Source organism: Kogia breviceps, chromosome 7, assembly GCF_026419965.1.
Source record: "Kogia breviceps isolate mKogBre1 chromosome 7, mKogBre1 haplotype 1, whole genome shotgun sequence".
In the NCBI taxonomy this organism is placed as follows: Eukaryota; Metazoa; Chordata; class Mammalia; order Artiodactyla; family Physeteridae; genus Kogia; species Kogia breviceps.
In genome coordinates, this window is record NC_081316.1 from 70,713,950 (window position 1) to 70,740,589 (window position 26,640).

The 26,640-nt window shown below is 37.5% G+C and overlaps 1 protein-coding gene across 1 annotated transcript; it reads left to right on the forward strand.

Annotated features, from left to right (window-relative positions):
- Positions 1 to 17,614: 17,614 nt before the first annotated feature.
- LOC131760318 (macrophage metalloelastase-like) lies at positions 17,615 to 26,272 on the forward strand. Its single transcript, XM_067039525.1, is given in 6 exon segments — positions 17,615 to 17,718; positions 18,455 to 18,718; positions 19,232 to 19,380; positions 19,481 to 19,606; positions 22,374 to 22,535; positions 26,214 to 26,272. Coding segments are annotated over 6 exon segments (864 nt in total).
- The last annotated feature ends 368 nt before the right edge of the window (positions 26,273 to 26,640 follow it).

Genomic DNA, 26,640 nt, shown 5'->3' on the forward strand with positions numbered 1-26,640 from the left:
ATAAAACAAAACAAGGAAATAATTCTCTGTTTCTGTCTGACAGAGAGAACAATGGCTGTTTCAGGATATGTTATCAAGGTAGGCTGTGGGGAACTCTCCCAAGGCCTCAAACCCTGGCATTAGTGAATGTGGACATACCACGTTCAAATTCCATTATTTCCTTAACTAGCTGGTCGACTACAGGCAAATTATTAAAACTCTCTGAGCTTCTTGTTCCTCATCTAAAAAGTAAGAATAATACCAATATCTTAGAATCATTATGGAGTTGAAGGAAATAATGTGTGTAAAGTGTCTGGCCTAGTGCTTGCCATACAGAATGCTCTCATACAGAAATGCTCCTCGGGGCTTCCCTGGTGACACAGCGGTTAAGAATCTGCCTGCCAATACAGGGGACACGGGTTCGAGCCCTGGTCTGGGAAGATCCCACATGCCACAGAGCAACTAATCCTGTGTGTCACGACTACTGAGCCACGTGCTGCAGCTACTGAGTGCACGTGCCGCATCTACTGAAGCCCTCACCCTCTAGAGCCCGTGCTCTGCAACAAGAGAGGACACTACATTGAGAAGCCCGCACACCGCAATGAACAGTAGCCCCCACTTGCTGCAGCTAGAGAAAGACCATGCACAGCAACGAAGACTCAATGCAGCCAAAAAAAAAAAAAAAAAAAAAGAAAAGCTCCTCATTTTCTCCAATGACTTTCCTCTTTTACACCATCACAAGATTTCCTAGGTCTGAGATCCTAATAAAGCCAAAGGGAGATGCTACTGGGTCAGACATGCCAAAGGCTGAAGAGCAGAAGAGGCTCTAGGAGGAGCCAAAGCCTTCCAGGCCCTGGTACTCTTAGGTAACAAGGAAAATGTGAAGGGATCCCTGTCATGATTGAAAGCCAGCCAAACACTGCTTCTGAGGAGCCAATGATAATAAGGGAACTTGCAGCTGAAATCACAGTATTTGCTCACTGCAAACATTTTCCCCACAGGAAAATAGAGGGGTAAGTCAAACAGCAATATGAAATATCAAAATGGTGGATTTTCCCATGGGATGATTATGGTAGGGAATTTGGGTTTATTTTTTGGTACCAGTCTTAGTAATATTTGGTTGACTCTTTAAAATCCAATCCATGTCTATTTTCATGTGTGCCATCTTCTGTCACAGAATTTTGGGGAATTGAGACATTCTGCAGTCAGCAGCACATGGCATTAACTTGCTTTTCTTAAAATGGTTTTCCCTGAGTTTTTCATTCTCCCTAGTTTGGTGCCAAAGGAAACCTGATCCAGGTTCATCTAACAGTAGAATTTGCATGGTCATTAGCTCTAAAGCTTCCCCTGGTTCCTCTCTCCTTGCCTCAGGGGCCCAACGTGACCTTAATCATCTCTGCTCTTTGGTGCCTTCTTCACTTCACATATAGCACTGGCTTGAGACTGCACTTTGGTGTGTTTATTTGGTGACCTTAGGGATCCCATCTCTTTGTGATGAGGAGGCTGTGGTTTCAATGAATACCATGCCACCTTAGACCCATGCAGGTTATATTTTCTTCTTTATGTATTTCTTAAATGTAAAGTAATAGTCCCATCATATCACTTAAACAAGAGGAATTTGTTATTTAAAACTACATATGAAAAAAAAGAACAACTACTTATGATTTTTAACAGACTGTGGTTACCAAAAGGGAGAGGGAGTGAGGGAGGGACAGATTAGGAGTATGGGATTAAGAGATACAAACTACTATACATAAAATAGATAAGCAACAAGGATTTACTGTATAGCACAGGAAATTATATTCAATATCTTGTAATAACCAAAAATGAAATATAATCTGAAAAAATAACTGAATCACTTTGCTGTACACCTGAAACTAATATAATATTTTAAATCAAATATACATCAGAAAAAAAAAACACTACATATGGTTAAACATAAAAGATACTCCAAATGTGATACCATCTGTTTCATTGAGTGGTAAGTTTCCAGCCGTGGCTCAGTAGAACATGGGACCTTGTCTATCCCTGATGTCCTATGGCCTTGGGCTAACCTCTAAACTTTAAGGGAGAGATGAGAAATGGGAAACTGACATAGGAGAGGAGATACATGGAGTCCATTTCCCTAACTGCAGCATCTCCTACCCATTTCTTTACTGTTACAACAGAAACAGGGTCTGGCACTCAGAAAGACTTCTGGTCTCCCACCCATCAGTCTGAGAATGTGATAAAATTGTTCTAAAAGATCTGGGGTCTAAGGAATTATATACTATACCTATTATTCCTATAAGAATGGAACCAAGACAACATTAAGAATGGTGAATGACAAGTTTATGAGAATAAAGTGATAAGTGAATGATAAGCACTAAAAACTAGTTTGCATGAAAGGCAGTACCTCCACATTAGCCCCCAAACTTACGCAAGTCAGTATGTAAAAGAACATTTGTCCAGTGGCCATATGGTACCTTGTACTTCTATAGAGAAGGTTGGGAACATTGCCTTCTCAGCTGCCTGCCTTTACTGTGTTACAAGTCTGTAGGGCAGCAAGATTTGCCACCTCAAGATGTGCCTCTTTGGCATGTGGATTATTGTGAGCTGAAAGCAATCAAGGCCCAAAAGGCTCAGGTAGAATCTTTGACGTTCCCCCTAACTGCTTAAAAGAATTTAGATAGAAGAACTGTTCCAGGAAGGGAGCTATCACCATAGGTAACTGTAGTATAATATGCACTAAGTGAGGTAAACAGGTAGGAACCTAGCAAAGTCTGTTAAAATTCCTCTCTACATGGCCCAGCAAACATTTGTTTACCAAACAGTTGCTTTTCCTTCATGTCAATTGCCTTCCTCTCCTTTGAAGTCCTAAACCACTACCCTAAAATTCTGTTTTGTCTTCAGCTGAAGATTTATTTAAGTATTAAGTGTTAAGATTATTAAGTATTTAAAGTGAGGGCTTTGCTTTTGCAAAGCAAAGGAACCTACAATCAAGACGAAAAGACAACCCTCAGAATGGGAGAAGATATTTGCAAACAAATCAATGGACAAAGGATTAATCTCCAAAATATATAAACAACTAATACAGCTCAATATTAAAAAAACAAACAATCCAATCAAAAAATGGGCAGAAGACCTAAATAGACATTTCTCCAAGGAAGACAGGCAGATGGCCAAGAAGCACATGAAAAGCTGCTCAACATCACTAATTATTAGAGAAATGCAAATCAAAACTACAATGAGGTATCATCTCACACCAGTTAGAATTGGTATCATTAGAAAATCTACAAACATCAAATGCTGGAGAGGGTGTGGAGAAAAGGGAACCCTCTTGCACTGTTGGTGGGAATGTAAATTGATACAGCCACTATGGAGAACAGTATGGAGGTTCCTAAAAAGACTAAAAATAGAATTACCATATGACCCAGCAATCCCACTACTGGGCATATACCCAGAGAAAATGATAATTCAAAAAGACACATGCACCCCAATGTTCATTACAGCACTATTTACAAGAGCTAGGTCATGGAAGCAACCTAAATGCCCATCGACAGATGAATGGATAAATAAGACATGGTACATATATACAATGGAATATTACTCAGCCATAAAAAGGAACAAAATTGGGTCATTTACAGAGATGGATGGACCTAGAGTCTGTCATACAGAGTGAAGTAAGTCAGAAAGAGAAAAACAAATATTGTATATTAATGCGTATATGTGAAACCTAGAAAAATGGTACAGATTAACCAGTTTGCAGGGCAGAAATTGAGACACAGATGTAGAGAATAAATGTTATGGACACCAATGGGGGAAAGTGGCAAGGGGGGTGGGGGGTGGGATGAACTGAGAGATTGGGATTGACATGTATACACTAGTATGTATAAAATAGATAACTAATAAGAACCTGCTGTATAAAAAATAAGTAAAATAAAATTCAAATATAAAAAATAAAAAAATAAATAAAGTGAGGGTTTTGGCCATTTTGGTGAGTTACTCAGTTCTTCTGGATTTCTCCCATGTATACATGTTATTAAACTTTGTTTGATTTTCTCCAGTTAATCAGACTCATGTCAGTTTAATTCTTAGATCAGCCAGAAGAACCTAGATGGGTAGAAGGAACATTTTTCCACCCCAACAAGTCCATAATCTGTTACAGGTCATCATCCGGAGGAAGAGGTCTGGAGATTTGGGGGATGATTACTATCATGAGAGAATCTCCTTTGTGACTTTGTTGTATGGAAATTTTCTCAAATTCAGGAATTCTTCCACTGGAGTCAAGGCCCCTAAAATTATAAGCATTTTTTAAAAAGTGTAAGTATCTTTTTCTGGGGAGGTTTTATCATTTTCATGAGATTTTTTCAAAGACTCATAATCTCTAAAAGGTTCTGAACCACTGCTCCATTCAAGTTACTAGACAATGATACAGAGAAGAACAAACAGAAAATTAACAAATCTGCAAAGATAAGAGAAGAAAAGTGTTAATGTAGAGTAGATTTAAGATTCCCTTTCCACTGTTGTGGAATAAAAAACTGAAGACAGTATATATACCCATCAGTAAGGAAATCCCTGAAAATTGTGGTATATCTAAACTATGCAATACAATAAAGGGATTTTTATAGAACAAGCTAGATCTATTTTGGATGATTTGGATGGTTTTCTATGATGTGATTATTAAGTGAGAAAAGCAAGATTCAGAGAAATGCATGTAGTATAATTCCATTTTATAAAATAAATCATGACAAACCTCCTCCCTTGCATATGTGTAATATGTGTATGTGTGTGTGTGTACATACAATATAAACAAGGAGAAAAAAGATAGAAAACTGTATACCAGATTATTAAAGAAGAGAAACCACAGAGCAGGATGGGGTGAGTTATTCGGTGGAGAGAGAAAAAGTGAAATGGATGCACACAAAACAAATGAACAAACAAATAACAACAACAAAAGGACCCACTATTTTGAAAAAGGAAGTTGTACATAATAAAAATTGCACTTATCTGAAATTAATTGTATGTTCATATATGCATAAAAAGGCACATAAAAGAATGGTGCTGTAATGGTGGTTGAAATATTCATAGATATTTTATTCTATTCTTCATGTTTTACAAAGCTGATTCCTTACTAATTTTCCTATATCTTTTGTGGTTCAAATACTTTTATAACTGCTATGTATTATTTATATATTATACTTTTTGAAAATGTCACTGTGATAAAAGGAAAAAATATTTGCTTATTTTTATTTCAGGTGGCAATTCTCATTCTCAGTGTATAATTCTAGGAGCAATTAAATTAATTATTCTCAGAAATTAGACGTAGAAAGCACATAAATTGTCATCTCTAAACCACACCTTAGTTTTGGCAGGTTGAACAAGGATATGGTGTGTGAGTAGGTGTCAATGTGGTTGGCACCAGTGGAGAAGCTGAGAGAAAGGAAACCCATGAAAACCACTTTAGTGATGTAAGGGAGGCACAACTCACCACAACTCATCTTAGGTTTTCAGCTGGAACTCTAACTAAAAGGCAGATTAACAAGAGAAAAACAGTTTACTAAATGCATATAGTCTGCATTATGAGGGAGGAAACTCAATGAAAAGTAACTCAAAAAGGTGGCTTAGAAATCCAGTTTGTATAGCATTTTCAACAAAGAACAATAAATTTGTAGAGAAATGACAAGAAAAGGATAGCAGTTTTAGGCTTCCAAGGGTGGCAAACTGTGAGAAGGTAAATATATAGGAAGAAACTAATGGAGTCAGATTAGTTTATGGATTCTACTGGTGCCTTGTCTAGGCTAAAAGTCTATCTGCAGTAAAAAAAAAAAAAAGAATTTATATCTCGTCTTTGGGCAAAAGGGAGTTTTTATGTTTGTTTGTTTGCTTTGCATTTACTTCTTCATAATTGTCTTCAGCTCAAAATAATTTTTATCTCAAAGAGACATATTTTAGTGTGACATATTCTGGTTTCCTTCCGTGGATTTAGGTTCTGGGAAAGGTATCAGAATGCAAATGATCTGCTCAGGGTCACAAAAGCTGAAGCAGAAAATACAGAGACTGTTAGCTGCTTGCATAGGGCTTGAAGCAAAGAAATGGACTTCATGGGTGTTGTGTTACCAGAACTGGGCCCTGGAAGACAGGCTGCACTTAGATTAAAGAAAAGCAGGATCAGAGTCTTTCTAAAATCAGACAAGAATATGACTAAAGACATGAAGGACTTGCTTGAATTATGTCTAAACACAGACGTTTAGACATTGTTGTCACTCACTGTAAGATATTTTGTATTTATAAAATGAATTCTAAGCATGATTCAGTTTTTTTTTTGCAGGGCTTCTTAATAATCTAATGAACTTGGTATTAGAAGGGAGGAAGTTCCTTGCTGTCTCCCCAAGAGCTTTGTTATTCATAATGAAACACAAGACATGAAACTTGAGTTCATTCATTTCCTTCATGCTAAGGAGGGCCTCCCCTCTTCATCTGTATTTGTACGATATATGTTAGGCAACCTGTCTGCAGAAAAGTGAAGCCCACTTCCAATTTTGCAAAGCAATGTCCAAGTGGCTTCATTCTGCTCCTGTGTGTGTGTGTGTGTGTGTGTGTGTGTGTGTGTGTGTGTGTGTGTGTGTGTATGTTTCCTTCTTTTGACCTTCCCTTCTGTGGATTGCCCTTGTAAGGGAGGAAGAAAATTTCCTCTTCTCCTCTAGATTCTTCTGACTCATCTAAGGATTAAACTGACATGAGACACATTAACAGGATAAAAATCAAAGTTAATAACGTATACATGGGAGAGACCCAGGAAAACTGAGTAACCTGCCAAAATGGCCAAAACCCTCACCTTAAATACCATCTTCAGCTAAAGACAGAAGAGAATGTTGAGGGTGGTAGTTTGGGACTTCAAAGGGGGATGAAGGCAATTCACATGGAGATAGAAAAGCAAATGTTTGGGAAACAAATGTTTGTAGAGCCATGCAGAAACAGTGGAACACAGAGTGGACTCTGACCCTAGGTCATGCAGAGTGTCCCCCACCACACCTAGTCCATATTCTTTGCAAATAAATCTGGTGATATCCCTATTCCAGAAACAGACTCTTATCTAAATTCTTGTAGGTGGTTAAGGGAGAGGTAACAACAACAAAAAACTTCCAGAATCTTCTATTTCTTGAAAATAATGTTTAATATCTCTCTTTGAGATTTTTCAGGGAGCCTCTGAAAAATTCCAAAGTTAGCCAAAGGTCAAAAGGACTTCATTTAAAATTTGATTTTGGGGGCTTCCCTGATGGTGCAGTGGTTAAGAATCTGCCTGCCAATGCAGGGGATATGGGTTCAAGACTTGGTCCAAGAAGACCCCACATGCCGCAGAGCAGCTACTCTTGTGTGTCACAACTACTGAGCCTGTGCTCTAGAGTCTGTGAGCCACAACTACTGAGCCCGTGAGCCACAGCTACTGAAACTCGTGCACCCTAGAGCCTGTGCTCTGCAACAAGAGAAGCCACTGCAATGAGAAGGGCACACACGTCAACGAAGAGTAGCCCCCGCTCGCCACAACTAGTGAAAGCCTGCGTGCAGTAACAAAGACCCAATGCAGCCAAAGATAAGTAAATAAAATAAATAAATTTATTTATAAAAATTTTTGATTTGGAGAAGTTTATCAAATGTATCAAAATGTTTTAAAACATCTGGTCTAATACGATCATAGGTCACTGTGAAACAATACTTAGTTTTTCACTTAACCAAAGTGATAATAAAAGATTTAAAAGGAAAATACATAAAGTTACAATAGATTACTTAAAAGGTAAAGAAAACTTCTATAATCTTTTATCAAAAGTAGATCAATATTTCTAAAGAACTTTGTCCTCTTAACAAGAGAGAAAATCAAATTCTAGTTTTGTGTCAGCTTACATTTGATATTAAAATTCATTCACTAAATTAAATTCATTCTAAGTGTAGCTAGTCCTAACCACACACAAAACTCTTTTCTCAGGGTTCCTTTTCCACAAATCTTCTATAACATCCTTTTTCTTTTTTTTTTTTAACATCCAGATTTTGTCCTATTCTCTCACTCTCTTTCTCGCTATATATCTCTATCTCTATCTCTATTCTTACCTCTATCTCAACTTCTTTAGGACAAAATTACTTTCTTTTCCCTAAACAAAATACATTTCCATTCCTTATAACTTTTTAAAAATTTCCTTGCACATGAAAATGGTTTTCTTATTAATTTTAGTAGTTTTAATTACATTAATTAGAATTCTTAACACTTAGAACCCCTAATATCTAGTGAAAACTAAGAGGTAAGCAACTGTGAACTGTTTGTTAAACCAGTATTTTTTGATTAGCAAACTTATGAATACATTTCACAATTTTTGGAAGCATACATTTCCTCAGCACATATTTTTTTCAATGTGGTATAAAACATGTTTACTATTAGACCCAAACATCTTCAGATTTTCTCTAATAAGACAAAAATAGGTGAAAGACTTATTTAGCAATTAATGTTCAGTATTTTATCTTACCTGGAAATTATCTAGAGAGTCAATGAATTCCCATCATTTACCTGAACTCAGTTAGCAAAACCCTAAAGTTTTATGTTACCAAAAGATTTGGAAAGCATTTTTTAAGTTCTGTTCCATTTATGTCTATCTAAATCATTTGTTCCCAACAATTATGTTTAGATTACTCATGAAAATTTCATGAGATATTAGACAAAGTCAGTCACCATCCCAAGCTATTTTTCCTGCTGACAAATTTTGTAACAGAGATAACATAAACTTATTTAATTCTTGGCAAACCTAAGTAAAGTAAAAGTTTTATATTTAATGTTGATAACATTAAAGACATGCCTATTTTAATTAAACCAACAAGTGTTTATTTACTAAAGATTAATCCTAGATCGTGTGAGTTTGAAAAACATTTGGGTTTGTTTATATTTTTGAGAACTTTGTTTAAAGATCTTGTTTGTTTTAACCAATTAAATAGTTTTTTAAATAAATTAATTTTGTCAGTCCCATTCAGAGGTAGAAAAATACCATATATATAACATATATGCCCACATACAGACACAAACAGAGACTCTTAGCTCTTATTTTAAAACTTTACCCATGAATCAGGTGCAATACAAAAATTACTCATTTGTGAGCAATAATTGGAATAAATTAAGTTTACTCACTCGGATTGCTAAAGTCTTATTATTTGTGGGGAATACTTTTAAGACTTATATTTGTCTTTGGCAAGCAATCTTAAGGAAGTGATTTAGCAAGCATTTGTGTTTAAAAGCCCCTTTTCCTCTTTTTTTTTTTTTTTTTTTTGCCCGGCGTGGGTGGTGGGGTGGTGAGGAGGAGGAGATGTTCAAGTTCTACTGACCAAATTAACCAGGCTCAGACTCAGACGATTGTGGATTGAGTTTACATTCCTGATTTTGTAGAGCTCTGCAAGACAAAGACAGTTGCTCCTGTTCACTCTTGAACATTAGCTTCCAGCTTCCACCTCACACTGTGGGCTCAGGCAACCCTGCTAGCGTCCTTTAGCATGTTCAATTAATATGCCCAAAGGGCAGATTTACGTGTCCTGCTTTACAATATCAGGCAGGGGAAAGTTCTCCAGTGAGACACAATGTCCATCCCCACAATACAATCAAGCAAAAGAGATGTAACCACTTTATATAAAACCCATTCAAATACACCAATTTTCCTACAAACAGTCACATCAATTCTAACAACTCTTATAATACCTCTAACCATAGCCTCTACTAGGACCTTATCAACAAATCTCAGTCTTACAATTCTGAGTAGGGGAAGTGTTCCCAGCTAGACATAACATCCATTCCCATAAAATACACAGGCAATGTTGACATAACCTTTTCACATAACATCTGCTCAAACATTTCAGCCTTTATAATCCTATCAACCCTTGCACTTTGACTTTTTCTCAATCTAACTGTAGCTTAAATCAGTGTTCCACCAGTGGATTTTTGTACAACAGCTCATAAGACTCCCACATCAAGAAGTCCTTAAAACTTCTCTCCATCCCCCAGCCATTTTACCCATTCCTTATGTAAAAAGCCTTTGGTCCCAGTGAGAAGTCGGACCAAGGGACCTAGGCCCTTTTGTCAATCTTTAACTTTGTTAATTGGCCTAACTGTTGTCTCCAAGCAATCACAGGTCAGGTTTTTCATTGTAATTTTTGCCTTCCAGCTTCTAAAATTTCTCCATACTGGGGTAGATAAAGTGAACTTGTTTGGGGCCCTTTAATGTTTCTGGGACAAATAAGGGATCACTTTGGACCACCCAACCTTAGATAATACTGTATTAAAACCTTTATTTAAACCCCATCGATGTCTATTGTATTTAACCCATTTCTTAATAACCATCTAAAGACTTCCACTCTGCTGGGATGAGTGCCATGACTCTTTCCTTTCTGATTCTTCTTTGGGCCACATCTTTCAATATGTGCTTTATTTACCTTATTTCTTAATAACCCTTAAAAATTTTCCACTTTGTTGGGAAGAGTCCCTTGATTTCCCATCAGCTTTGTCCCATTATATTGTTAATTAACCTAATGTTTTCATTAGTACCTGTAAGACCCATTAGGGGAAGCTAAGACCAAAAATTCAATTAGGCTTCCTGAATTGGTTTTTCTTTTTTTAAGGGAGTTCTTAAGATTAGCCATTACATTTCTTTGTATCCACCTTTTTTTTTTTTTTTTTTTTTTTTTTTTTTTTTTTTTTTGCGGTATGCGGGCCTCTCACTGTTGTGGCCTCTCCCATTGCGGAGCACAGGCTCGGGACGCGCAGGCCTAGCGGCCATGGCTCACGGGCTTAGTTGCTCCGCGGCATGTGGGATCTTCCCGGACCAGGGCACGAACCCGTGTCTCCTGCATCGGCAGGCGGATTCTCAACCACTGCGCCACCAGGGAAGCCCCTGTATCCACCTTTTAATTTGATCTTTCCATAGGTACCAATAAAATGGTTGTTTATGATGAGAGCTCTCTAAAACTTTACCAATTTTAAAGTTTTTCCAATTCAAAGGATCTGGTTATTGATGAGCAGGATCTTAATAGTAATTCAGACCAATAAGGCTTTTTATGACTTAACCAAAGACTAAAGAGGTATCCCATAGGATCCAGAAAGTTTACTCCCCAAATAGCCTAGGAAAGCAAAGACCTTTGCTGCATAGGCAGTAAGGATGCTGTAGTTCCAGCATTAACAAAGCAACAAGGTTGAGATGATAAAGGCCCCTTATGGACGGGACCCCTATGACAAACTCCCCTGATGGCTGGCATAGTCAGACAAAGAATGCTTAGATGCCAGTCACAAACCCAAGTTATTACCTGTACTTCTGACCAACTGCCTATTCTTGGATCCACAACCTATTTGGCTGCCTGCCAGATGTATGCTGCAGAAGGAAGTACATATGTCCTTTGGCTGGCAGAGACCAGAGACAATATGCTCATTGATCATAAAGCCAAGCACTCAGGACATGAACAAGATGAAAGGAAAAACCTCTTCTGGTTTTTCTTATGTGCACATTAACAGCTTTACCTAAGTCTTGGGGGGCATTTAATTATTTCATAAATATGCCCTAGATTACCCCTGATTTGAGTACATGCATAGAAAAGAGACTGCCTGCTGCAGAAATGTGAGCCATGCCTGTGCTAGGTCCAGTGGTATCACCTCCATGTTTTTATTATGATTCATTTAAAGTCAAACACCTATTGATTGACTGTCTAGTAATACTATTGCTTTGTGTTCTCTGAAGTCTCAAAAAGGGTCCACAATGATTGTTAAAACATAAAATTTATACACTTTGTGGAAAAGTGAGACAAAACATTTAGACAATTATACTTAAAGTATAATCATCATCATCATCATCATCATAACAACAACAACATAGTACACCCCCTATGTAGAAAGGATCATGTTAGGTAGCCTGTATGTGTAGCTTATATGAATCTTTGTGCAGCTATGTCAGATATAATGCATCATATCCTTGTAGTGCTGCTGTGAAGTGAAGCCCAGTTCTTCATGACACAAAGAACCTATATATCCCCCCATCATTTCCAGCATTGGCTCAGTTTAGGAAAAACCCCTCTCTTCTCAAACCATAGCCACTTTAGTGATTTAAGTGCTAGGAAAGAAGTCAGAATGTGAATAATGTACTCAGGGTCACAAATGTTGAGGCAAGAAACAGAGTTGGCTAACAGCTTGAAGGAAAGTATAGAAATAAAGGAAAAAATAATGCAGTGATTTAAAACTTCTCTTGCCTCACGCTTGAAAAGAACTATGCATATTCTCTTTGATTTGTTCTCTTCTTTCTAGCCATTGATTTGTTTTCTCTGTGAGTTGATCTAACCCACAAACACATTTGGTCGATCCTTTGTGAGAATGTCACTACTTTTCACTGACACAAAGTTCAACAGGCTTACCTCTATGATCTAAATAGTTCTATGATCTAAATAGTGTCTCTGAAATCCAGATCTCTTGGCTTTATGGACGTCTTCCAGAATATGTACTTTTTATCAGCTGTCTGGTGAAATGCCATATCAGAACAGGCAGAACTGGTGGCATGAGTCATTTGCTAACCCAGCAATGTAGAATACACACTACTATAGGACATATATTCTCAGTGGGGGTGTTATCACTCCCAGGTGGGTGGAAATTGGTGACTGGGGACAAAAGGATCTTATTTTTTATGTATAAAGGACAGATATGCATATTGTGCATAAACAGGTATATATATCTGATATTGAAATTTCATAGGGGAAATGTCTAAAATGCCTCTCTTTGGGAGGCAATAATGAAAGAAATGTTGAGAAACACTGCTCTAGGTGTCACCAAAGAAAGAGAAGCAACATTTATGGACAGGCTGTTAATGTGCCAGGCATAGTGCTGAGCAGTTTCATGCATCATCTGTTTTAATCCTTCAAATGGTCACTTATGGATGAGGAAAATGAGCTTAAATACCTTGCCCAAAGCCACACAATTGGTAGGTAACATAGCTGCAGTTTGAGGCCAAGTCTGTTTCCAAAGCCTCCTCGCTCTTCCTGTTAAATCCAGCTTCAAAGTCAAACCAGTTCAGAGTTATCTGAGTCATTATCTCTTAGGCACTTACTTTGTTGTTGGAAAGCCCAGGAAAATAGACAATTGACTAACAATACATATGTGTATATCATCACATTGTCTCTACTTTGGGATGTACACATAGGACATCTGCTTCCTGTTTCATTTTTGTCTTATTTTATAGTTTTTTGAGGGAGAATCATTTGCTGGGGGAAGAAAAGGGACAAGAAAAAGGAACCACTGCTACCATTACCTTCCCTATTTCCTCCCTCTACTTCTCTGGGCTGCACCCAGTGTGATAGACCTCACTCCCAAACCCTATACATTCCATGTTTTCACCAGTGTTCTGCACCTTCCCCCTTGGGAGGAATGTCATGGGGTTAGGGAACCCACTGACACAATTGTGGGCTGAAAACTAGTTTGGAAGGCAGTGGGTTTCTAACCAGTTACTCCGACAATCTGCCTTATGGACAGCCATGTAGCAGTTCCACGTAGGGTCAAGTTCTAGTTGATTCTGGAAGAAGGTGGGAGAGGACTCTAAGAGCCATCTCCACCATCAACACGAGCGCTTCTCCAACCTGTTTGTGCTTCTTTGCTGGGTGTAGATGCACTTCTGGTTGAAAACGGTTATTTAGGCTAACTTTTCTCCTATATGGAAAAAGTTAGCTGGTCTAGACCAACCATGGAATGACCAACATACAGAGACAGTGGTAAAAGGAGAAGGCAGGGCTTCCCTGGTGGCACAGTGGTTGAGAGTCCGCCTGCCGATGCAGGGGTCACGGGTTCGTGCCCCGGTCCAGGAAGATCCCACATGCTGTGGAGCAGCTGGGCCCGTGAGCCATGGCTGCTGAGCCTGTGCATCCGGATCCTGTGCTCTGCAACGGGAGAGACCACAACAGTGAGAGGCCCATGTACCGCAAAAAAAAAAAAAAAAGGAGAAGGCAAAGAATGAACATTTATGGAGTTCTCATCATAGGAAAGTAGGTCCTTTAATGGATTATGTCATTTGTTCTTTACAAAACTTCAATACTATTCCCATTCTACATATAAAGAAAATGAGGCATGGGAAAGTTAACTTGTCTAAGTCCATACAACTGGGTAGGGTGACTCTAAACATTATGCTTTTCAGAGGTGCTCTGGGCCAATTCCTGGGAGCCTTGGCAACAAAGTCACCTTAGCAGCAGGACAATGCCCAGGCCAAGGCAGGAAAGAGATATACAGAAAGTGAGTCTCCAGAGAGAAGACCAGTACTGCCACTGCCCTGAGGAGCCAGATTCACCTACAACATTCCCAGGACGGTCTGGTTACTTCTGGCCCCTATGCAAAGGGGACAACCTGACTTTAACTAAAAAGATTGGGGGTATTATAGTATCATTTTTATAGTGTTTGCAGTAGTAAGTTACCCATAAAGAGATAGAAATCTGAAGAAAAATCAAAGTGATATGGGACAAAATAATGTATATTGTAGCAATAAGTCAGGGAAGAGTAAGGAGACCTCCCAGGGGTCTCATTAGGCAATTCACTTCCCTTTTCCAGACTCCCATTTCTTCATCCATAGAAGGAGAGGTTTAACTAGCTGAAATTTTCTTCCTGCATGAACAGACTATTGGTGAAGAGGTCAGCTAAGGGATTTCTTTGTGTATTTGGGGAACATTTCTCCTTCTTGGTCCTTACTGATGACCATGTTTTGATTTGCCTCTGTACCTCAAGCATGACAACAACCAGCTGAAGGTGATTAAATCAGGGATCTACCTTAGAATGTGCTGGTGTTTGTCAAGAAGGCAACAATATAATAGAGCTTTAGATACTTTTGGAAGCTCTGGGTTATAAAATCTGCCTTTTTTTTTTTTTTTTTTTTTTTTTTGGTGATATGCGGGCCTCTCACTGTTGTGGCCTCTCCCGTTGTGGAGCACAGGCTCCGGACGCGCAGGCTCAGCGGCCATGGCTCACGGGCCCAGCCGCTCCGCGGCATGTGGGATCTTCCCGGACCGGGGCATGAACCCGTGTTCCCTGCATCGGCAGGCGGATTCTCAACCACTGCGCCACCAGGGAAGCCCTAAAATCTGCCTTTTAATAAGGAAACTCAGTGCAAGTCCTCTCTTGTGAGGAAATCTGATCCTAGGCTACTTTCTGCATTTTCATAGATATGCTCGTTTTCACCTAAACATTGTCAATGACCCCTTGATTATCACTTCCCTCAGTGTGTCCCCTGGAAGCCATGTCTCTGATAGGACTCTCGGCTTCCATCCTGGGCCTAGATCATAACCTTATTGTAGCTCCTTCTACCACAGGAGATTGGTCTGGGCATGTAGCTGATCTCCCTTTCTCATCCTCATTACCAGCCTCTTTTAAATGTCTTACATAAGAGTGCAGTAAAGGAAGGAAGATACCAAATCACTGAATCTTTAAGGTGTGTCAGGCATTAGGCTATATAATTTCCCCATAAGTTAAAGTAATTCTTATAACAACTCTTGAGATAGCTGCTATTATTGTTCCAATTTTACAAATGAAGAAATTAAGTCTTAAAGAGATGACAATGATTACCCAAGGTCATAAAGTGATGGAGCTAAGATTCTAAAGATCAAATTGACCTTAGACCCTCAGTTTATGATTACTGACTGCAATGTTTTCTGGCTTCCAAAGGGACCCAAATTACCCATTTGGGACATTTGATGAGCAAACACCCAGAGACCATTAAAATTGGGGTATCACTTTCTATTTTTAGCAACCTGTCAGTGAAGACATTCTTTCACTTCCTTTGTATCTTGGGCGCCTTTAACCATGCATCTTACATCCTACATTTTCTAAACTTCTTGAAAGTCTTCCAAGAACCAGTCTTTCCTGCTGTGGATAAGACTAGTTCTGTATGCTTTCAGAGAGGTTTAGGAGCACAATCTCTTGTGTAATGATTGCTCCCATAAAGGAAGTTTACTACCGATGTCTTTAGGCCCTATTCTCCAACTAGATTCATTCACATATATTTATTGAGCACCTACTAATTTTAAGGTAGTTTTAGGCACCAGGAATACAGTGGAGGGAAACACTGACTGTCCCTGCCCTCAGTGGGCACTGTTCTGCTGTTGGAGGACCAACCCCTCCCATATTTTCTAACAAATTCCATTTTCCATGATTTATAGCCAAACTGTTATACTCCTCTTATAATTCTCCAGTTAAATTCAATATTTGAAAGGATTACCTTACAATTCTTCTATGTTATCTTCCTCTTCATGAATCCTAGAGCCACATCTGGTTGCAAACTTACAGTGCATGACGTTGTCCTTTGAGGCCAAGGGGAAAAGAATACATATTAATGAGCACCTGTAATGTGTGCTGTACTTATTATACATCACTTCATTTAATCATCATAAAAGCATGAGGAGGCAAAAGTTATCACTCTCATTTTCAAATGAAATACCTGAAAATCCTAGAGGTTAAATCACAGAGCTTGAAAAAGGCAGAGTATGGAGGTAGATACCAGGTGCAATGCAGATGACCCCCGTTCCTTCCTACTTAAGAAGGAAATCATTCACCTTGGAGCCCGAGCCTCAGGGAAACCCTGGGGAGCAGCCAGCACTTCCCAGGCCTTGAAGGTGGGTCAGAACAGTGACTGAATCATAACACACTGTTTTATGCACCTCCCACCCCCCAGACTCTTCACATAGAATCAGAAGGGAGACCTATTGCTTGCATTTCTGTCTTTGTAATTTATTCCTTGAGTCTTAAATGTTTTCAGTCTTCAAACATTCTCTATTGACTGAGAGACAGATTCTGTGTCAGAATCAGACAGATTCTGATAGATTCCAGAGGAAAACTTTTGCTATCTCCCAAAGTTGAAGTGTTGACCTTCATGCTACCAACATGAAGGATGAAAGGAAATTTGCCTCTAGAATCTCTCTACCCAGCTATGCAGTTGGGATTAGGCCTCAATTTAGATGCCTGAAGAGCTCAAATTATAGAAACAGGATCTAAGCCTGCACAAAGAACAAACAAACATCAGAGAATAAACATCAAACATCATGCGGTTATAAACTTTTCCTTTCTAAACAGGGAATGTCTATATACAGTTCTCTAGGGAGTTAAATTCAGCTTAGAGAGTATTCTTCTATTCTAACAAAAGAACTTTATCTAACTTCTTAGATTTAGTTTTTTAAAAAAGCTTATTTCACTTATAATAAATATAAGGAAAGTATTATAGTGAAAGTTCAGATTCTGAACTTCCTAAAAATGTATTTTTAAGTTATTTTCATATTTTAGGTGCTTAATATTTCTCATATAATGGTTTATTTTATAAGGTAGATGGAAGTTGTGGCTTCTTTATTTTGAAGAAATATACTCTGAGTTGTCTGAGTGAGGGATGAGTTTGATGCTAATTGACCCATTGATGGGTTAGATATTAACTGACCCACTGTTGGTCCTAGAATAAGGTCATACATGTGTTTGCATTTTTTTGAGATAAAGGACGATATCAACTGTGAGTCATGCAATGGATTTCGTATTTACAGAGCCTGGCCTAAGAGCTATATAAAGAGAGACATTTAAGGAACTTGTACTGAAAAGGAACAGGATAAATTGGGTTAAGCTGTTCAGAAGAGGTGTAGAATGAAGTTTCTTTTATTGATACTGGTTCTGCAGGTCACTGCTTCTGGAGCCGCTGCCCTGACTAACTATTCAATCTCTGAAGAAAATGATGTGGTATTTGCTCAGCTAAGTATTGACACTGTAGAATTTATCTAGCCTGATTTTTGTCTTTAACATTTATTGCATTGACCAGTTTTATCATGAAAAGTATTAGTTGAAAACTGCTTTGGGAGGCTATTTGCTTTTAGTATTTTTTTTGATGTTGTTGTTTTATTTTTATTTATTTATTTATTCATTTATATATGTATGTATGTATGTATTTACTTATTTATTTTTGCCAAAGAGGAATGTAAGAAAAAAGTGTTTTGGAAGAAGAAATTTTCCTCTACTTTTCTAGATTCTTCTGGCTGGTCTAAAAATTAAATTGACATGAGACAGACTAACAGGAGAAAAATCGGGCTTCCCTGGTGGCGCAGTGGTTGAGATTCCGCCTGCCGATGCAGGGGACACGGGTTCGTGCCCCGGTCCGGGAAGATCCCACATGCTGCGGAGCGGCTGGGCCCGTGAGCCATGGCTGTTGAGCCTGCGCATCTGAAGCCTGCGCTCCGCAAAGAGAGAGGCCACAACAGTGAGAGGCCCGCGTACCGCAAAAAAAGTAAAAAATAAAAATAAAAATCAAACAAAAGTTTAATAACATCTATATATGTGAGAGATTCAGGAAGAAAACTGAGTACCTCTCCCAAATGGCCAAAACCCTTGCCTTAAAAAAGCATCAGTGTGCATTTGAGTTATAAATACAGAGCTCCAACAGAAACCTTTCCACATAAAATAATGTATTAATAAATATATTTTTTTCCGGAGATACTTGGTAACCTTTTACAGCCTCGAGTTGGAAACAACTCCAATGACAAAAATGAAAGTCAATAGGAACTTCATAGAAGGTAAAATCCAGGAAATGCAGCAGTTCTTGGGGTTAAAAGTGACTGGGCAACTGGACACATCTACTCTGGACATGATGCACAGACCTCGATGTGGAGTCCCCGATGTTCACAATTTCAGAGTAATGCCAGGGAGGCCAGTTTAGAAGAACCGTTTTATCACCTATAGTTATAACATCATAGCCAAGTATTTTTCTAATTTTCCCCAGGTCTACAGGAAGCCTCTCTCAATTGTTAACATTATTCCTGTGTAATAGTATCTCTAGAGGGAGGATTGTTCACTCAATGGAGTTGCTGGGCTTGTCAGTCCAGAGCAGAGTAGAAAGGCTGTAAATAAAAGGAGAATAAATCTGAATCTATGATAAATAAGAGGCAATAGAAAATTTTATAGACTACTTAGATGAATAAATGCAGAAGTCTGGGAGCAGGGGCAAAAAGCAAGCTTCTACAAATGTAAATCCTTCATAATGATCACCTGTAAATCATAAATGAGTAAAAATCAAGTTAGATTCTGTTTAAGGACTAAGGAGTCCAAGGATACATATTTCTGTAGCTAATGAAGCAAGTTTTTCTCATCTGGCCTATTGATTTATGAAACACTTCATTCTCAAATGAAGTTAGCAGAAATGAAGTACTGTAATATGACAAAATTAACACATGGTTTCCATGTATTTTTTTCTCTTTTGTTCTGCTGGTAAAGAATTAGCAATTACACTCCTGACATGAAGCCTAAGGATGTTGACTATGCTTTCCAGAAAGATTTTCAAGTATGGAGTGATGTGACCCCACTGAAATTCAGAAAGATTAATGCCGGCAAGGCTGACATCATGACACAATATGCATTTGGAGGTAGAGAACTTGGACTTACCTCATCTGTTTCATTTGGCATGACCTATAGCATGTATAGATGAACTAATTTTCTTTTTCTTTTTCTTTTTCTTTTAATAAGCACATGGAGACTTCAGTTCTTTTGATGGCAGAGGGAGAATCTTAGCCCATGCTTTTGGACCTGGACCTGGTATTGGAGGAGATGCACATTTTGATGAGGCTGAAATCTAGACTAAAAGCTATGAAGGTAAGTTCCTCAAACCCCCAAACAATAGGAAAATCCTAACAAATTCTAAGTTATATCCTGTTTTTCAAAGGCTACATTCTAAGAAAGGATTATAGGATAGGAAAACTTCTTCTGATTAAAATTTTTGCCACTAAATAAAAATTTAACACTGTTTCAATTTCACTGTCTATAAATGGAGCATATTGGACTAGATTATTTTAAAGTCAGTTCTAAGAATCTATGAAGATAAATTAATTTATTAGTATAAATTCAGGAAACTTAGGAACCATAGTATGGAAAGAAAAAAGCCATTATTTAGGGAATCAGTTTTTGGCAGTACAATCCATAAACATGAGCAAACACAGATACTAATTCTGTGTATGCCAACAATCCTAGGATAGAGGTGATCATTTGCATGATTCATTGTATGTTGACAATCTCTTAGATTCATAGTGACACATAAAGATGAAATTATATTATAGAGAATTTAGAGATCCTTATAAAGAAACACAAGTTTATAAGGTCACATAGTCTCTTGTGATTCTGGGATAAAATTTTCAGAATGCCCAATTGATCATTTAGCAATGATCTTGTTAAAGATCAATGTAAATACCTGTGTGTATTTACAGAGGAGCTATAATTCATCATCCATCCCAGAAAGTTGGGGAATGAGGGTAACTAGTATCCCCTGTTATTTAGAGAAGTCACTAGCCACAGGAAAATTCAAACCATCAAATCAGAAGCCTTCCTAATCTTTCTATTAGAAATTCTAGATTATATGACTGACTCATGTGGAAAGTAAATGAAGAGAAAGTCATCAAGAATATGCTCTACTTAGCATTACCCCCTCTCTTGTTGATATTGCATGCATTGGATGGAGATATTTTTATAGACCAGAAAGGCTATTTGTTTTAGTCTGACATGTGGCCTAAGCTTATGAAATCCTTGATTGAGAAGTGAACTTTTTCATTATAAAAAGACAAATGATATAGGATTAGGTCCTTGCTGAGCCTCAAATCCTTAGTAGATATGTTAAATTTGTCTAAATTTTATCCAAGAATATTTGGGGTTTGTAATCTCTTCATCTGACAGGAGAAACTTATTCTGGTTTGCCTCGCAGAATTTTTAAAATTCTAAAGAAACTTAGGAAAGTAATTTAATACAGATCTTTACAGATAGAGAAAAGAGAATGTTAGTGGCTACCTTGTGAAAAAGCTGGGACCAGAACATTTATTTCGTAGCTCTTATCTTAGCCCAGTGTATACTTTCTACTTGCCCATGTTACCTTATTTTAATTTGTCTGATTCTAAACTTTCAAAAAATTAAATTATCTATGAAAATTCTAATTTAAAATACTTTTTCTCAGCCTAATTTTGACACAGTAACTTAAATGAACAAGTCCCACCATCTTTACTGAGCTTCTATTAAGGTGTTCAGTGATTGGGGTACTTGGACACAGAGATGAAAAAGACACAGTCCTTTCAGAAGTCCACAATCTAAAAGGAAAGAGAACACAAACAAAAATCCATTATTTTGAGATAAGAACCAATGGTGATCTTTTGTACACAGTAGTATAGGAATTGGGAATAAGATAAATTCAGGTTTAGGCCAAATTGTAAAAGGTTTTGTTTACTCTTCCCAGTCTTATGCAGAGTGGAGAGAATCAGTGTTTGCTTCTTCTTTCTCCTTATTTCAGAGAAGTGAAAGCATCCCTGAGTTAGTTACTGGACCCGCGTGTTACAGGGAATGCTTGGAAGATTTGTGTTCCTAGACATCCCCCCATTGAGGTGTGAACTCTTTGTTCACCTTGGGTTCTGGAGAGTATTTCAAGATCAGGCTCTGTAGCTAAGTGGTGTCTGACCCTGGGAAGTTAGCTCTGAGCTTCAATTTTGCTATAGAAAAAGAAAGACCAAAATGAATGCATTAGATTAGAGTGCAGATTTAAAAAAATAACAGTCAGGAATTTTCATATCTTCTGAGAATTAGGAAATTTGAAAGAAAGAACACCTCCTTGTCTCTTACCTACAAAAGTGCATCCTTTGAGACATATATATAAAAAAAATGAACAGGCATGACTATAACTTGGTAGTGTAAATATGTCTGAATTGTAAATATAGTCTCTTTGATTTCATTTAGAATCATGTATAGGAAAAGGATGAGCCAAGGAGTTTTTAGAGCCAAGAAATTTGGATTTGAATCTTGGCTCAAGCACTAATTTGGTCAGTTAATCTTGCTGATACTATGTCCTCATCTGAAAATAGAGAACACGATGGCTTTCTTTGTGTTGTATAAGGCTTAGGCATAATGTGGTTTATCTCTCAGTGACTCATAGCACCTGGAGCAGAACAGGTCACGTGGGTTGAGAATTATTTAGAAGCAATGAACCCAGCTGTGAGTTATTCCAGAAATTAAAAAAAATAGAACATATTTCATTTGTCTGATAGTGCAGTGGTCCTTAACCAGAGACAATTTTGCCCCAAAAGGGCATTTAAAAATGTGTGGAGACATTTTTTTTGGTTGTCAAAACTAGAAGGGGGGTGGTGCTACTTGAATTTAATGGTAAAACCAGAGATTTATAAATATCTGTAATGCACAGGACAGCCGTGACAGCAAAGAATTATCTGGCCTATAATGTGCCAAGGTTGAAAAAATTTGTGCATGAAGGAGGGGAAATAAGTAAAGTATTGCCAAATGTTTCCCTTTTCATTGTGTCAGATGTTATATCATTATTTTCTAGATGTCAATATATTTTGCTGTTCTTTCCCTCTTTTGATTGGTTTCCTCTTAGACACAAACTTGTTCCTACTTGCTGTTCATGCACTTGGCCATTCTTTGTGTCTTGGCCATTCCAATGATCCAAGAGCCATAATGTTGCCCACCTACAGATATACTGACTACAACACATTTCCCCTCTCTGCTGATGACATATATGGTTTTCAGTCTCTCTGTGGTGAGTTGAACTTCTTTACCATTTTGCCAAATAAACATACTCATTCATGAATAATTTCATACTATCTGCATTCGGATAAAACTTTAGCATCTATCTTCTCTTTGAGGGTTTGAGTCCTATAGAAATGGAGTAAATGAGTGAACTGTTTAGGTCCTTGGTTTTCTTATGGGTGAAGTTTAAACCCTTTCAGGAAGAGCCTTTCAGGAGAGAATAAGGTGGGTGTTGTGATTCATGATCATGAAATGCCAAGCTTAATGTCATGAAATCCATTTTCTGATGCAGTTTCTTCTGGTTATTTCTTTGCTCAGGTACAATGAGAGGAGACAATCCATGGACCCTGGTTATCCCAAATTGATTACCACATACTTCCCAGGAATTGGCCCTTCTATTACAACAGTAAGTAGATTAGCAAACCATGAAAATACTAGAAATTCCTTTTTAAAATACTGAACTGATTGTAAAGCCTCTAAGATCAGAGAACACGGATCCAAATTAGAAAAGAAAGGACTCTTCAGTTCTCCATAGGGCCACAGAGAGAAAATCCACTGTGTCTGGCTCAGAACAGGTGGGCTAGAAGAAAGAGTGAGGTGGAATCAATGGTGTATTTCTGCTAGGGTGGTCTATCAGACAGGGAGCATATGATTATTGCCACTTCCATGTGTCTGAGTCTGGAATTTCCGATCACATCAAGCTGCACAGTACATGTGAGTGAGCATATAGCAGCCAAGATTCAGGCAATCAGGAGTCTTTTGTATGTTTTTATATTTTGAGTTCTTTACCTTCCTTTCAGTCCCTTCCACCCTTCATGGGCTCTCATGGACTGGGGATGAGAGTGGGATGAAAAAAGCTTGAGTTTGTTTGAGTTTGTGTTTGTGAATATCTTCAAGCAAGGTCAGTATAAGCAAAATTGCTTGGGCCAAGATATTTTGGGTTTTATTCCCACCCCCGTGTCTTGTTTACTTTCCCCATCAAGGCTTCTATGTACCCTACCTGAGCCCACTCTCCTCTCTTCCACTCTGAGTTCTCCACCTGGAGTGTGACTTTTCAAAAACATTTTTATTTTAAGAGTCGGCTTTAAAGACCAAATAACCTTCTCAATAAAGTTAATGAAGATATTTATGGTGAAATGACTAGAAGTAGGAAGATATCTGGGGGCAGGATACCTAGCCAAGGGACCCAAAATTTATAATCTTGAATTGGATTTTATCTAATCTAGATAACCTATAAAAACACAGATCTGTTATCTTTCTTTTTTTTTAAAGAAATATAAGCAGTGAATTAAACTATTTATTTGTTTTCATTTTTTGGACACTACTATTTCTTCCAAGGATCTAACATACTTGAATATGATGTCCTATCCCATCATATCACCAGAAGGCTGAAAAGCAATAACAAGCTATGTTGTTAGGAGTGATATAATTAATGGGGTTTGTCAATTCACATCTGTTTAACAAGTACTTATTACATATTTACTATGTGACCAGTACCATTACATGGTGATATGTATCATAAGATAAGGTAAAATCTATAAGCCATAGATAAATGATTATATAGGTAAGTGATTATATAAAATACATAATAAGAGTCTTCAAATTTGAAAACCCTTATTGTCAATTTTTACTGGACTCTACTACTAAGTTTGAAAAGAGACACCTTCAAAGGTCAAAAGAATATCTTGTTTCCTAACATCCTTGAACTGAGAAATTATAATTATTTCTCTGGCTTAGCTAAATCAAGAAATGATTAGTTTCTATAACAATTAAATGTTTCAGTAAGTGTATTGCTTTAGTTATTTTGAAGTAAAAACAGACTATACTTAGAATTTTTAAAATGATAATTAATGAAAGTAATATATAAGTAAATTATATAATTATGGTGATAATGTAATTTTATTCTATTGTCAGTGTTGATTTTTCTAATATCTTTTATAATATATATATTTTGCTCAAATCAAAACTTTGAAAGTAAGTATTTAGTTTTTAGGAATTTTTTTCTTGAAAAACAGAATGTGTTTTGAAAATAATTCTGGACTTACTCCTAAATAAAATAAGCCTCTATGTTGCTGTACCAAAGGGTGAATAAGAGATAAGGCAACCAGAAAAAGGAAAAGGTTATATTTGTTTTGGCCACTTGTCTAAGGCCACCTGAATCCTTGGTCTCAAGTCCAGACAGCATTCTCTAGACTACATACAACCCCAAGGACACCTACAGTGTATGACCACAAGCCTGGAGAGAAGGATGGAAATGGAAACTTCCCATTCCAGTAAAATTTTCATCACAGCTCATGTCAATTTTCTCCATGACCTTGACACACATTCTCCCTCTCTGGATTACACACATATTAAAGCTTTCACTAATAATTTATATGGGTCTGTGGAATGCTTGTAGTTTTCTATGTATTTTCACACCATTGCTGATTGATATACCCAAGATCCAAGAAATGGTCAAGCCCATTTCAGCTCAATGATCTTTTTTGACTAGTGCAAAAAACTGAGATCAGGGGAAATATGAGGATCAGAAAGAATCAGAAAGATAGGGATGGAGAGTGTGGGCCTTCATAGGTTAGACCCATTCTCACATATGTGCTCCTTCAGTATTATAATACTAGAGATGCCTTTACAAGGATTAGGGTCAAGTTACCCTTGGAAGAAATGTTATTTCTCCACAGAAAGAGGTGGGATCTATACAGAGTAAGCATTACAGAAATTGAAAGGAGTCCCATGGAGTCTGTTGATGAATACTAAGCTGCATATATACCACCAAGGGCTATAGACTGAACAATTCCCAGCAATAACACAGGGCTTGGAGTGGTTTGAGTTCCACGCAGCAAGAGTGGCAAGATATTGAACACTTAGGGCAATTGGTAAAGTTCCCCTAATAAGAAGGCTAAATTAGCCCTAGAGTAAAGGCTACACTAAATCCACCCTAAAAAGCTTAAAATAAAACTCTGAAAGGATCAAGGTGATCTGGAAATTACTTAATACCTGCCAAAATTAAATTAAACAATTTGTAAAGGGAAAATGAAAAATCTAAGCACCTAGCAGCATAATATTCACAATGTCTAACCTACAATAAAATGCACTGTACATGTTAAAAGGTAGCAAAATCTGACCCATAATAAGCACAACAATTAGTCAATAGAAACTGATGCAGAAATGACAAATGATGAAATTAGCAGAAAAAGGACTTTTGAAAAAGGTATAAATATTTTCAAAGATTTAGTGGAAAACAGGAACAATACAGAGAGAAATGAAAGATATGAAAAAGAAGCAAATGGAATTAGAGCTGAAAAATGCAAATTTTCATTTGATTCATATTCAAATCTGACTTGTCATGTTCTTATTTTCTTATTGCTTGCTCATTTTTGTGATTCTATCTTTTATTTATTTATACCTTAAATTCATTTTTGTTATAGTCTGGATTGATAAATAAATTATCCAAACACCTTGTGGGTTTAAATCTGTTATTTGCTGTTTCTATTGACTTTCAGTCCTAGAGCTTGTTTCCTTGTGTATTAGGTGAACTTTGATTGTGAGCTCCATTTTAAAAAATCTTAATTTTCATTTATCTAGAAGGTCTAAAAAGGGCACACTGTTTTCTTAAGAATATTGGTATATCGGCTTCTATTAGCAAGTCAGGGGATTTTTTTCATTTGGAGCTACTTTGCCCCTTTTCTAGGATTTGTGGCAAGAGCCTTAGATGCAGACTTTCCACCTTACAGATTGCTCGAAATTTAGTATCCTCAAGGTCCTTCTGATAAAAGCATTTGACCTTGGGAAATTTCCTCTTTTTTCCCCATTTGTTCTTGGCTAGCTGCTCACTCATCCTTAATCTAGCTTCAGCTCACTCTGTATGAGTGTATGTGTGCACACGCATGTTTGTAGGGGAACTAGGAAAGCTCTGGAGATTTCCATTATCTTCTATAAGCCCAGGAAAGCATTGAAAGTAGGTTTTAAGACCTAAGTTGTTTTACAGTGAAATGACCCTTTGGAATATATCATCTGCTATACTGCAGGAAGTGAAGGTGTGGCTTCTCTCTTGACTTGTTGCAAATATCTTGGAAGGCAGAGTTGTGGGCAGTGACTGGTTTTACAAAGACCATGAT